Below are 13,071 nucleotides of genomic sequence, written 5' to 3'. Positions count from 1 at the left end.
ATGGGAGAAATGTTTTTAGCTAAAAGTAATCTAAAATTTTAGGATTTTAATTGTGGTTTTAGAATGAAACGAATAAAATGGAGGTTGAAAACCAAACTGAAGATAATACGGTTTGGTTCTGCAAACTAGTAAAATTTATCAGGAATATTTATATAAGGTTGGTTTTTGTAAACACCTGTCAAATCAAACTGGTTGTTTAAATCTTATTTGTTTTTAATCAATCATAACTTAACTTTTTAACAACAATTGAATAAAAACAATTTTTTTAGCTTAATTCTTAAATTAAATCTAGAGAACCTACGAGGTCACAAGGTGGTTGCAATGATTTTTCAAAAATTCGGTCTTCTCTTTATGAGTGAATTGAAGTGAAATTCTTCAGCAGCCTTAAAAAAGTGTTTGATTCTGTAATTACCGTTTTTTTGTGTCTACTGCATCAAATTCGCGTGTCACGAAAAAAAGAATGATATTTGTATCATTTCCCCTGAGGCTAAGTTTAAGCCGATACCGTTGTTAATAAAGAGAATAGAATATATATTAGAGTGGAATTTAGACAATCCCTCGGTATGAATTTTGTCAGTCCCTTTCAGCCTGAAAGGGAGTTCAAAGTGTACAATTCCTGTAAATGTACATTAATACAATATGTTACCTAAACTATCCATTTCAATTTTGAATTTTTTAAAGCTGTTAAATAAATTTATAAAACATGAATTAGGTGAATAAAAAACAGCATTTGATGAACAGTTATAACGGAAAATCATCTTTTGTAAAGTGAAAGGATAGAGTCTATGTGAAATGATCATTGGTCAATTATAAAAACAGCCTATTTCATAATTTGGTTTTCTTTTAATATTAATTTTAGATTTTCTATAAAATGTTGTTCCAGGGCCCAAAAGTTTATATAGCACAAATATGTGAAGTACACCTGCAGTATGGAAACAGTACAACAAAATGGCCGTTTAACACTTTTTTTTAGTAAATTCCACTCTAATATATAATTGCACTCTAATGCTCTTCAAAAAATGAAATATTACTGGAAATTACAGCTTTAAATTTAAATCTTATTATTTCGAAGGAAGTAAAACATTACAAGATTTTCTTTAATTTAAACCACAAAAAAAAAAAATATTAATAGTATAGCTTTTTTTGAAAGTTCTAATTTCAAAATCACTAATCATGAAAAACAATGAACCTTTAAGAAGTTGTAGGATCAAGAATAAAACAGATATATCCATGTTATTTATTAACAGACACATTAGTGGATATTAACAGAATTTAACACTTTTCAATTAGTAACCAGAAACCAGGATTTTAATATTATCAGTTGTGAATCGTACAGTGGATCCCAGATTTATGAATACATAGGATGAACATTTTATAATGTCGTATTCTCAACATAATTAAGATCAAATGCCGCGGAAAAACGAGTTCAATATATCAATTGCTGTCCTAACTATTATAGGGCTATTAATTTACCTTGAATTAAATAAAAAATCAGTTTCTTAAGAATCAAAGTTATGACTCATACAATGATATTTGGATATATTTTCATAAATCATGTTCAATCCTTTGAAGCTGCGAAATCTTTTTGTGTGCAGACTGCAATGATGAAGCATATGCATCTGTCATGATTTTTAAAAAATAAATTTTAAGACGACATTTCATCCCTTTAATGCCTCAGGTTTTTTTTCTAGAACTTTCCCTTTATATAATTTCGTGGGATCAGAAAGTTTTTGGAAAGTTTTAATATAGTTGGAAAACAGATATTTTCGTGATTAGAACTATCAAATAAAAGTGAAAAAGAAATAAAAGAAAACCCGTCCAGAAAAATTCTAAAACAATTATATACAAATATATAAAAGCAAAATAAAGGAAACGGAATAAATCCGGTTTTGACCGGATTCAAGTAAAAACTGATAATTATGAATAATTAATACTCAGCTCAAATATTGAGCCACCTGCAGTGCAGCCTTGACATGACAATATAAGCTTTAATTGTAAAAATATTTATTATGTTTTCAAATAATTTATAAAATGTTATCTAATGTTTATAAATATACATTTGTAACCAGAAAATTTAAAAATTGTTTTAAAAAAATTGTTAAAATTTTCTAAATGATTTTCGTTTTAAAAAATGTTCTGCTTTGAGAACCAGAATAAAAAAAAGGTTCAATTGAACAAATAGGAGTTCAGCCTAAATTAGGAAAAAACGTAAAAAATAAAAGAATATTAAAAACGTGATATAAAACCTTATATATTTGGTTACCTCGGTAGAAAGAAGAACTATGGCGTAGTCTGGACCATTCTTCTAATATTCGGCCCTCTTCTTACACTTACAACGGTAAAAATAGAAACTGATTCAAACTCTAATTTTTTAAATCCGTATTATTTTGCAACCAGATGTCCACGCTGAAAGTTCAGCTATGAATTTTGCCAAATCAAATAGCCGAAGTTTAAAATATCAAAGGTTCAAACCATTAGGTTGCAAAGATACTTTATATATTGGGGGAGAAGTCTGTTCCGTAAATAAAAAAATCAATTTAAAACAAACTTTAACAAACTTAATATTTCAAACTTTTTAGCAAACTTCATAGAGTTTTCAGCTCAGCTGTACGTTATGATATATCATTATTATATTATATATATATTATTTCTAGCTTTCAGTCTAAAAATAAAACTGATAAATTCGATAAAATTTGGACAATTTGTATTCTAAACTCTTATAAACTGACAATACATCAAACTATGGAAAACTTCAAAGCAATGAAAACATTAATAGACTATGAATAATAACAAAACCAAAAAAATATCAAATTTTTAACATTGACAAAAAATTTATTCTTTTTTCGGGGAATAACTTGCAATAAATGTTTTTATTTCAGGGTTACAGATTGTACAATATGTTAATCCCGTTCAAAGACTATTCATTTCTGAAAGATGCTGACGATATTGAGAGATGGGATTCTTTACAGGGTTTACAAATAAAAATAATATTTCATATTCTGGTGCAGTTGGACCAATAAAACTGTTGTATAGGAAGGCGACATTTAAAGTGGCTGATGTTGTAGTGTCATGTGGAAGATATCATTGTTCTTCTAGCTTGAAAAGTATTCATTCTCAGCATTCTATAGCAAGAACCCGGCAAGTCAGTTTAAAAGAGAAAACCGCAATCGAAAAAACTCAATTTGCAGAAAGAAAATAGGGCTAACTTTATTATTTGCACTTGGACAAAGCTTTAAAGGTAACAGTTCACTCCTGAAGGCTGAGTCCATTAGCGCCTGATCCAATCACGGTTCAGTCATGTGTTTGGTGTCTATTCTGAACCAATAGAAATAGTATGGCGGTAACATCTATCTTTCTATTTCTCTCATTATCCAATTAGAGTTATGAATCCTTCAATCGGCGCAATCAGTAAATGGAAATATTTACTTCTACTGAAACTATGGTGAGTTATTCACAGTTAAACCCTAAATGAGCCATACATCGAAAGAATTTATTAAATGTCGTCTTGACAATTTTTCAATGGGTTTTATACTCTTCAATGTAAATCTCAGTATTTGCGAAAATAGATAAATAGCCATAAATATGCGGGAACAGTTTTAAAGAGCTCCATATAATCATTTAATTAAAAAACTAAATATCTGCAACATTCCATTATCAGAAAGTGAAGAATACGACATTTGATAAAGTTTTTCGATGTATATGGCTTATTTAGGGTTTAGCTGTGCTCTCTGTAAATAAACTTTTACTAACGTCTTCAGTCTCCTTGAACAATCTTATGTGCTTTATTTTGGAAAGGATATGGTGAAAATGGGGTTATTTACACACAGGTCACAGGCAGCCGTAGTACATTTGAATTTCCGAGCCGGGTCAACCTTTCCGGTCCCAGTTTGTACTGTACCTAGCTCTATGGACAGGATTAGCGGGTGCAACAAGGTTAACGCGGTCAGACTTTATGCTTCATATAAGTTAAATTTACTTTTACTAAAGGGGCAGAGGTGCGTTTACACATATGGACAACTGCTGTGTTTCATGATCATTGGATGGATAAAAATCTATTCCTTATAACTCTATTGTTCGTGCTAAAACCAACTTGCTGTTTATTTCACAATAATCATGTCTTTATAGATAGATAGATAGATAAATGGATATATAGATATAAATAGATAGATGTACAGAAATATATATAGATAGATAAATAGAAAGATAGGTAGATAGAGGTTGCATGTCTAGTCTGTTTATTACTACTGCAGTCCTATGAGAATTCAACGGTGTTTGAATTTATATAATTTTCTGTATAAATAAATATGTAAATTTCTTTATCCTAAAGTCTGTGTCCAGCAAAAAGTAATAGTTAGTTTGTCACATTAGTGAAATATTGTAGCATTTTTTCCGAAACCTGAATTGTCGTCTTCTTCTGAAATGTTTCCCGAATTTGTAATTTTTAATTTATTAAAAAGACAGTAAGCGTAATTTTAATTCACCCTGGGAGCAAAGAATGTAAAGGTACTCTTAAAAGTATTTTAAGAGCTGAAAACTTTAGAACGAGATATCCCTAATCCCGATTACTTAATCTGATTTCTTGGATACAGTTAGAGAAAAATCATAAAGCGGTTTTTCTAAATTAGTAAGTTCCTCCTATTTCTGTATATAATCTTAAAGGGCGCGCAAAATTTTAAATGTATCGGCTTCATATACGCGACTCTGATTGGTTGAATTTTATACACTTTTCAGGATACAAATACAAGATTAGGTTAATCTCGATATTAAGAAAAAGAGAGGATCAAGCATTAATCTCGATATCCACCATTTTAAAGTATTCATCTCTGTTCCAAAATGAATTAGATATCAATAATTTTCATTTTAAATTAAAACCTATTATTTCCAATTCGGTTTCTCCACGAAAGTGACTTGCGCATTTCTACTACAGGGAAACATAAAGGATTTATCAGAATCAAACACTATTAAACATAGAAAAACGACAATATCTTCCACAGCTTTGACCTGATTTAGGTTTCATTTGCCATCTTAAAATTATGCTTAAACCCCTTTCGCGAGTTTAAAATTTATAAAAATAATATTTTAAATTTGAAAATATTATAAATTTGAATTGAACAAAATTGTTTTCAAATGCCATACAAGTAGAATACTGAGGGAATTATAATCCAAGACCCGGAAAATGATTTATGAGACGATTATCAAGCAGTTTTAATTAACTAATTTCCTAGCTATAGGCTATAACATGTTTTTTTTTTTTTATTTAATTCTATGTTTTGGCCATAATTCAGAACCAGGGTTAGGTTCAGATTCAGGTTTAGGTTTTTTTTCAGGTTTAAGTTTATGTTCAAGTTCAGGTTTATGGTCAGGTTTAGGTTCATTTTCAGGTTCAGGTTTAGGTTCATTTTCAGGTTCAGGTTAAGGTTTAAGTTTAAGTTTATGTTCAAGTTTAGGTTCAGGTTTAGAACCTAGGCGCAGGTTCAGGTTCAGGTTAGGTATAGTTTCACGTTCAGGTTCAGGTTCAGATTCAGGTTCAGGTTCAGGTTTAGGTTTAAGTTCAGGTTCAGGTTTAGGTTCAGGTTTAGGTTCAGGTTTAGGTTCAGGTTTAGGTTCAGGTTTAGGTTCAGATTTAGGTTCAGGTTTAGGTTCAGGTTTAGGGTCAGGTTTAGGGTCAGGTTTAGGTTCAGGTTTAATTTCAGGATTAGGTTTAGGTTTAGGTTCAGGTGTAGGTTCAGGTTTAGAACCTAGGTTCAGGTTCAGGTTCAGGTTCAGTTTTATAAGGAGAAGACGACCTCCTACACTGGAATTATCTACAGGGAGACTGAGGTTAGAATTCTGTGCGTTTCGTGACTATTATTTTATTTTTTCCTTTGTTCTCATTTTGAAGTAAAAATATTGTCCTAATAGAATTTTTTAGTTTTAGTTTAAAAGTTTGTTAAGTACTTTCTACCACAAATATAATTTTCCAAATAACATTCAACCGCAAAGTTTTCAATTATTTTTTACTATTTTATATTATTAAAAAAGGCTCATTTCTGCTTTTATTATGTTTATTTTTACAATTTTATTTATATTTTTAGGACTCAGAGTTGCTGAACATAATTCCGATGGAATATTTCAATAATATTGAGCCAAGTAAGCTTTTAATATCATTATAGCCAAGTAATCTTTTAATAATATTGAGCCAAGTAAGCTTTTAATATAACTTGAGCCAAGTAAGCTTTTAATGTAATTTGAGCCAAGTAAGCTTTTAATAATATTGAGCCAATTAAGACTTTAATATAACTTGAGCCAAGTAAGCTTTTAATATAATTTGAGCCAAGTAAGCTTTTAATAATATTGAGCCAATTAAGACTTTAATATAACTTGAGCCAAGTAAGCTTTTAATATCATTAGAGCCAAGAAAATTTTTTTATAATATTGAGCCAAGTAAGTTTAATATCATTAAGCCACTTAGATTAATTTCGATATTGAGCCTGAAGGAAATTTTAGAATACATTGAACCAAGTAAATTTTAATAACAATGAGCCAAGTACGTTTGTAATAACAATGAGCCAAGAAAATTTTATCAATATTTAAAAACATTGAGCCAAGTAAATATTTTATTAATAGGGAGCCAAGTAAGTTTTTACTATTATTGAGCCTAGTAAGTGTTTAATAACATTGGACCAAGCAGTTTTTTTTTAAAACATGGAGCTAAGTAATTTCATATTATCATTTTGCCTAGTATTTATTCTTAAATCGAGCTAAGTAAAATTTAATAACATTGAGCCAAGTATTTTTTTATACATTGAACCAAGTATTTTTTAATTGAGCCAAATAAGCATAGATTAATTAAAATAACAGATAGGATACAGATGTCGTCTTTTAAAGATTTAAGAATTTTTCGTTGACTTATAAGTTTTAGATTACGTTAAGCCAAGTACGTTTTTAATAACATCTAGCCAAGAAAATTTTTAAACATTTAGCGAAGCAGTATCTTTCATCTTTCTTTCTATTGACGAAAACAAATTGTGAATTTATGTTAAAAATAAAGAAAATACTCAAGTTTAAGAACTGTACCTAAATACGTTTTATATTGCGGAAAGTACATTTTGCACAAGGCATTATTCGTTTACAAATGCAATCAAGGAAAGATTAGAGGTTCTTATCGAAAACAGTTTACTTAATACTACATTTCAAAACTGTTAGGGGAAATGCAATAATTGATTGATTGATTGGATAACAAGTTGATTGATTATCTACTTATTAGATAAATTGATTAATTTATTAATTTGTCTTTTTTCCAAATGATTAAATAATTAGTTAATAAATGTATTGACTAATTAATTGATTCCTTGAGTAGTTGAGTGATTGATTGTTGATTAATTGATTAATTCATCAGTTGATTAGTTAAATAATTGACTAATTAACTGATATATTGCTTAGTTGTTGATTCGCTATACTTAATTGAGTAATTTGTTTGATAGATTGATCGATTGAATGATTGGTTTAATGATTGATTAGATGAAAATTAAATAAATAATTAATAAAATAAATTTTTAGGTGATGAGTTTCAAGATCATGTTATCCTTCTAGCTTTCAATATAGGCCTTACTATATCAGGTATGGAAAGGAAGGAAGAGAAGGAAGGGAAGGAAGGGAAGAAAGGGAAGGGAAGGAAGGGAAGAAAGGGAAGGGAAGGAAGGGAAGAAAGGGAATGAAATGAAGGAAAGAAATGAAGAAAAGGAAGAAAATGAAGGGAGGGAAATAAATAAATATAATTAGAATATTTTTTTTCTAGTTACCAGCGGATTTATGATGTTTAAAAGTGAAGACACAAAGCTTTTTTGTTTCTGTCTTATTTTCTTTGGAATATGGATAATAGTTACTCAGGTAAAATTAACCAGCTTTTGCAACCAAAATTAAAAATCTGTTTTCTTTTAACTTGTTGACTTTGAACTGCAAAAAATAAATCTTTATTTGTTACTCTGAAATATTAATGTATTCTTAGAAAAGTGACTAAATGGTATTAAAGTGGTAGGAAATTCCTCAAAACAAAATTAATAAATTAGGACTAAAGAAGATAAAGTTAAGCCGCTTATCTCTTATGCCTGGATTTAAGTGGTTCAGCGATCTTAGTACCTTAGAACATAAATCGGTCTCAGCCAATTCTAACAGTGTATTCTCTATATGGTTGAGTATATAGAGCATTCTAACAGTGTATTCTCTTGATGGTTGAGTATATAGCGCATTCTAACAGTGTAATCTCTAGATGGTTGAGTATATATAGAATTTTAACAGTGTATTCTCTTGATGGTTGATTATATAGAGAATTCTAACAGTGTATTCTCTAGATGGTCGAGTATATAGAGAATTCTAACAGTGTATTCTCTAGATGGTTGAGTATATAGAGAATTCTAACAGTGTATTCTCTAGATGGTTGAGTAAATAGAGAATTTTAACAGTGTATTCTCCAGATGGTGTGATGTACAAAGAATTCTAACAGTGTATTCTCTAGATGGTTTAGTGTACAGAGAATTCTAACAGTGTATTCTCTAGATGGTGGAGTACATAGAAAATGAAGACAGTACTGAGGAACATGCAGATCTCCAGGATGATATGGCAAGATGTATGGCTGTGTTTATAGGTAATGTACACGCCATGTACAAAAAATAATCAAGAAAACTCTTTTACCGTTGAATCATTCTAAAATATTTCCAAGATTTGGAGGTCGATAATGACATAAATTACCAAGGCATCGAAATATTTTTTATATAAAATGAAAAAAGGATAACACGATATTTAACAAATATTTCTGACCTTTAAAAGCTTAAAAACATTTTTTCTTATAGGTGCGCTGATGATTATGATTTCGTTCTTCCTGTTGCTTGTTACTAGCGAAAGCTGATGTTAAACATATTGTAAAATTGTTAAAAATGTATTATACGAAATTGTTACTTACTTGCTTAATTCATCTCTTTATCCTTACAGTAAAAGGTTCAAGCTTTTTTAGATTTAATTTTGTCCCGAGCTTTAGTGTTATAGGTAATTTTATGAAAAGTGTGTGTACTTGTCTTATTTCAATGACTATTTTTATAGATCAAATAAGCTTTGAAACAAAGCAGAAGTAAAAAAAAATGGTTTCAACTGAAAAAAAATTGTTTGGAAATATCCTAAATATTTTGGAGAAAATCCAGAAACCAATCAAAACTTTATAACACGCTCATTATGAAATTCACGAGGAAGAGAGGAAGAATGATAACACAATAGTTACAAAAAATGTTTTTCGTTCTCTCACGATAAACTGAACAATAAAAAAACGAGTGTGGGTCTCATGTTATGATTTCAAATATTCGAATGACCATACAGAGTGACCCACAAAGGATGAGACTTCAGAGACGACTATACAGAGTTTATACTGCCTGTTTCCTTATATTCATGATTCTCTGCAACTGTAAACTTTTTTTTCCTTTGCCAAATCATTTGATAATCCAATAATAGACTATATTTAAGGCATAAGACTTATTAATTTATACTTGGAGTCGTCATATCTTATAATTTCAAGTCGTCTTTACAGTTTTATTCTTTTTGGGACACCCTGTGTGAAACACATCCATTAATTTATAATTTTTTTTAAGTTGCTAAAATCACTTTTTGCTTTATAATAACATCAAATTTTGTCTTCCTTTTTCAAAGCTTTACATGGGCCCCACTGTAGGTTTAAAATATATTATAGTTTACTATTTCTGTTAGACATTAATTTGAAAATAAATATAATTTGTGTTTTTTGTTAAAATTAGATATTCCATCTTTTCAGTTCAGTTCAGAAAAGCAAAAATGTATACATAAATTATTTCTGTCGAAATCTAAAATTTTATAAAGATTGAATCACAGAATCGCAGAAAATTCGCAAAAATGTAATAAAAAAAAATTCGCAATTTTTAGTTAATTTTTAGACTTAAATGTGGATTAACTTAAATTAAGATTTTAGAAGTGAATTTTAGCCATTTTACTGCACAATAAATAATTTCAGACAGCGCAATAATGCCTGCATGCATAATCTGTAAAACAAGTAATGCAGAATTTGTGATGCCGAAAAATAAAGATCTTCGAAATATATCTCTTGTTCTTCACTTTGTATTTTGACATATTTAAGAGTGGTTGAGAACTAAGACATAGTTTTAAAGATATTAAGAGATGCTTATTCAGGTATTTCCCCAGGAAGGACTTAAATTTCTTTTTCCTTTTAGGAGGGGGGGGGGGGCAAAACAATACTACGCAGTTTTAAAGATAAATTCTTATAGAATTAGAAGTGCAAGCCTGTCAGGCAAAATGAATTTATTAAGCAACTATATAGTATTTGCATATAAAACACAAACAAACATACGAAAATTTTTTATTTTTGATTATGAAAATTTTAAATTTCTAGCTGAAGACGACATTTACATGGGTCCTTAATCTATTTTTTCTAGTCTTTACTTTCCAAAAGAAATCTTTTCATGCAATTATTTCCAAACCAAATAAAACATTTTGGCCCAACCTGTCGTCGTTGCCTTAGTCTGTTCCACTTTAGTATTTATTAAGTTTGAGCAAATTCAAAGTTCAACCAATCAGAGAATTTGTATGTAGAATACCTAACAGCAAATCAGACTAAATTTGAAGTTTTGATCGCCATTTAATGAGAAAACTCTCATTAGTTGGATATCCATAAAAGAGGGGAAAACCCCGATAAAACCAAAATCTAAAGTGTCCACAGTAGACATTCAAATCTTATGTAAGTTGTAACATAAATACATCATCACAGACGTACACATACATAATAGGGGCGTATTCATGATTGTGTTGAGGGGGGTCAACATTTTTTACCTTTTTAGCCCATATACACCCCCCCTGTATATGCTCCTGACACATATATATATAATATACGTAGCTTTTTATAGTTATTAAGATTTCAATATTTTTCTTCCTTTTTATTCTAATAATTCATGTTGAGACCATTCTATTGAAATCTGTACTATTCAGTCTAACTCTTATTTAAAAAGAGGGATTGCACCTCCTACTCTATGTACACCACAGTATGGTCTTGGTCCCAGCATAAGCTGTGAACTCCAATGACAATATTAAACTTAAAATATTTCTTTTTCTCTCCTATACTTTTTTATTGGCAGATACGATTTCAATGAAAAAGTGTCAAAGACAACTCGACCAGTAACTTAAATTTTGTTGAATTTTAGATCAAACGCAATTATATTCAAATTGAAGAAACCAAACCCATCTAGTCTAGGGTGACACATGTATCTTACGTGTCTTTTCTCGTTCTAGTCAATTTAACAAAATTAAAACGTGGTTCTACTGCAGTGAGTGCAGAGTATATAATATGTATAGAATAGAGAGGTATTATATAACAGGCCCGTACTGGGTGGGGGGGGGGGGCAAGGGGTCAGATGCCCCCCCCTTTCTCCTAAAAGGGGGATGCAATTACGAATTTGCACCCCCATCCCCCTTTTTAAGTAAGTTGCTTGGTATAATCTTTGCTTGAAAAATTAAGATATTAGCATTCAAAGTTTTCAAAATTTGTTTTAATTCTGTATACTGTATAGTGTATACTGTATATGCTATGCCTGAACAATTCTTTACTAAAGCTGTTCCCTCGGACTAACAATTTAAAACCTTCTTTGTCCCAAGGAACTATATACAGGAACGCTAAACTCAGGTTTACCACGCAAATTGTGTACTTTTATACACTGTGGGAGGAAAGTATACAAACCCAGTGCCCCCAAAGAAGTTGATGAGAAAGGACCTTAAAGCTCTGATGTGATATTACAGTCCAACAAAAAACAAGTTAATATATCAAGTTAGAGCGAATACTTATGATTTTTGGCTTTCTGGTAGATATGGAAAATACAATAGCATTATATTCTTATTCAACCCCTTGGGATCTTTTCCCTCAAAAATGATGCGCTGCCCTTGAATTCTTTGTTTTGATCTCCTCCCACTGCAGTACACAGATTTGGCGCATCAGATATGACGGTTCCTGGTCTATAAATTTTTTGCTTTGCCCTGAGTTAAGATATTCTGATCGAACTGGTTTGTTGTTCTTTCGCATTCATATGAAGATATACATACATTAAATGTTGTAAAATATTCCAGTATGTATCATATAATTCAATAATATAAATTTTGCAGAAACACATTGCCTCAGTTTCAATATTTTGTTCAGACAGTTCAAAAGCTACATTTCCTGGTGTCCAATATTGTAAAAAGGTTTATGAATGATATAAATTTCAAATATTTGTCTCCATCAAAATTCGATCTTCATTAAATTTTTGAAAATTTTGAAGATCCACGAAATTTTTTGTGAAAATCCGCGAATTATTTTTGTTTTGTTTTACGATGTACACAAAGAGAACATGTTCACAATTAATTTAGAAGATGGGCGCGAAGCGCCCTCTAAGGCTAGTCACGAATATTTTCCTTGTTCCATAAAAAAACATAGCAAATTCAGGGAAAATCGAATTTTCACTGTAACATTAAGTTAAAGCATAGTTATTACAAGTGTTGTTGACAAATTAGAAAGCTAAGATCACTTGTTTTTATACCAGAATTATGACCCCGCCTCATTCACTATTTTTCACTCGTTGATCTCCGTAAATAATCTGTAAAAAATCGAATATTTTAATTTTCTGAAAAGTATAGAGACATGAAACTCTTATCAAGTTTCCTGCATGCAGGGAAGCATGAATGTAAACAACAAAATAGTAATAAAATAGTTCATTTCTCCCAACAAACTCTACTACATGAAAACTTCACAAATTACGAAAATTATCTCTTTAAATTCATTGATTTATGTACTCCCAGAACACACTCATGGTGACATGATATTCTTTCATACGCTGAGATTTCTCCATAAAATACAATTTAAAGGAAACAGTTTCTGTACTGTTCGATATATTATGTATTCAACTGTACAGTGGATATATTATATATTCAACTGTACAGTGGATATATTATCTATTCAACTGTGCAGTGGATATATTATATATTCATCTGTACAGTGGATATATTATATATTCAACTGTACAGTGGATATATTAT

General features: G+C 30.1%; 1 protein-coding gene across 1 annotated transcript; it reads left to right on the top strand.

Annotated features, from left to right (window-relative positions):
• The first annotated feature begins 5,769 nt into the window (after positions 1-5,769).
• On the top strand, positions 5,770-9,049 carry LOC111716383 (uncharacterized). Its single transcript, XM_023491829.1, has 6 exons — positions 5,770-5,820; positions 6,075-6,129; positions 7,540-7,599; positions 7,778-7,869; positions 8,536-8,623; positions 8,829-9,049. Exons 2-6 carry the CDS (start codon positions 6,102-6,104, stop codon positions 8,882-8,884), a joined length of 324 nt encoding a protein of 107 aa, XP_023347597.1. The 5' UTR covers positions 5,770-5,820; positions 6,075-6,101; the 3' UTR covers positions 8,885-9,049.
• The last annotated feature ends 4,022 nt before the right edge of the window (positions 9,050-13,071 follow it).

Source organism: Eurytemora carolleeae, unplaced genomic scaffold (assembly GCF_000591075.1).
Source record: "Eurytemora carolleeae unplaced genomic scaffold, Eaff_2.0 scaffold1175, whole genome shotgun sequence".
Lineage (NCBI taxonomy): Eukaryota > Metazoa > Arthropoda > Copepoda > Calanoida > Temoridae > Eurytemora > Eurytemora carolleeae.
The sequence above is the reverse complement of the archived record's forward strand: the minus strand, read 5'-3'. Positions and strand labels throughout refer to the sequence as shown.

What these genes read in the sequence shown, in the direction of transcription:
- LOC111716383 (XM_023491829.1), top strand. Translation starts at nt 6,102, where the DNA reads ATGGAATATTTCAATAATATTGAGCCAA. An exon ending in TTTCAATAATATTGAGCCAA is followed by an intron (nt 6,130 to 7,539) that starts GTAAGCTTTTAA and finishes ATAAATTTTTAG; the next exon opens with GTGATGAGTTTCAAGATCAT. An exon ending in TATAGGCCTTACTATATCAG is followed by an intron (nt 7,600 to 7,777) that starts GTATGGAAAGGA and finishes TTTTTTTTCTAG; the next exon opens with TTACCAGCGGATTTATGATG.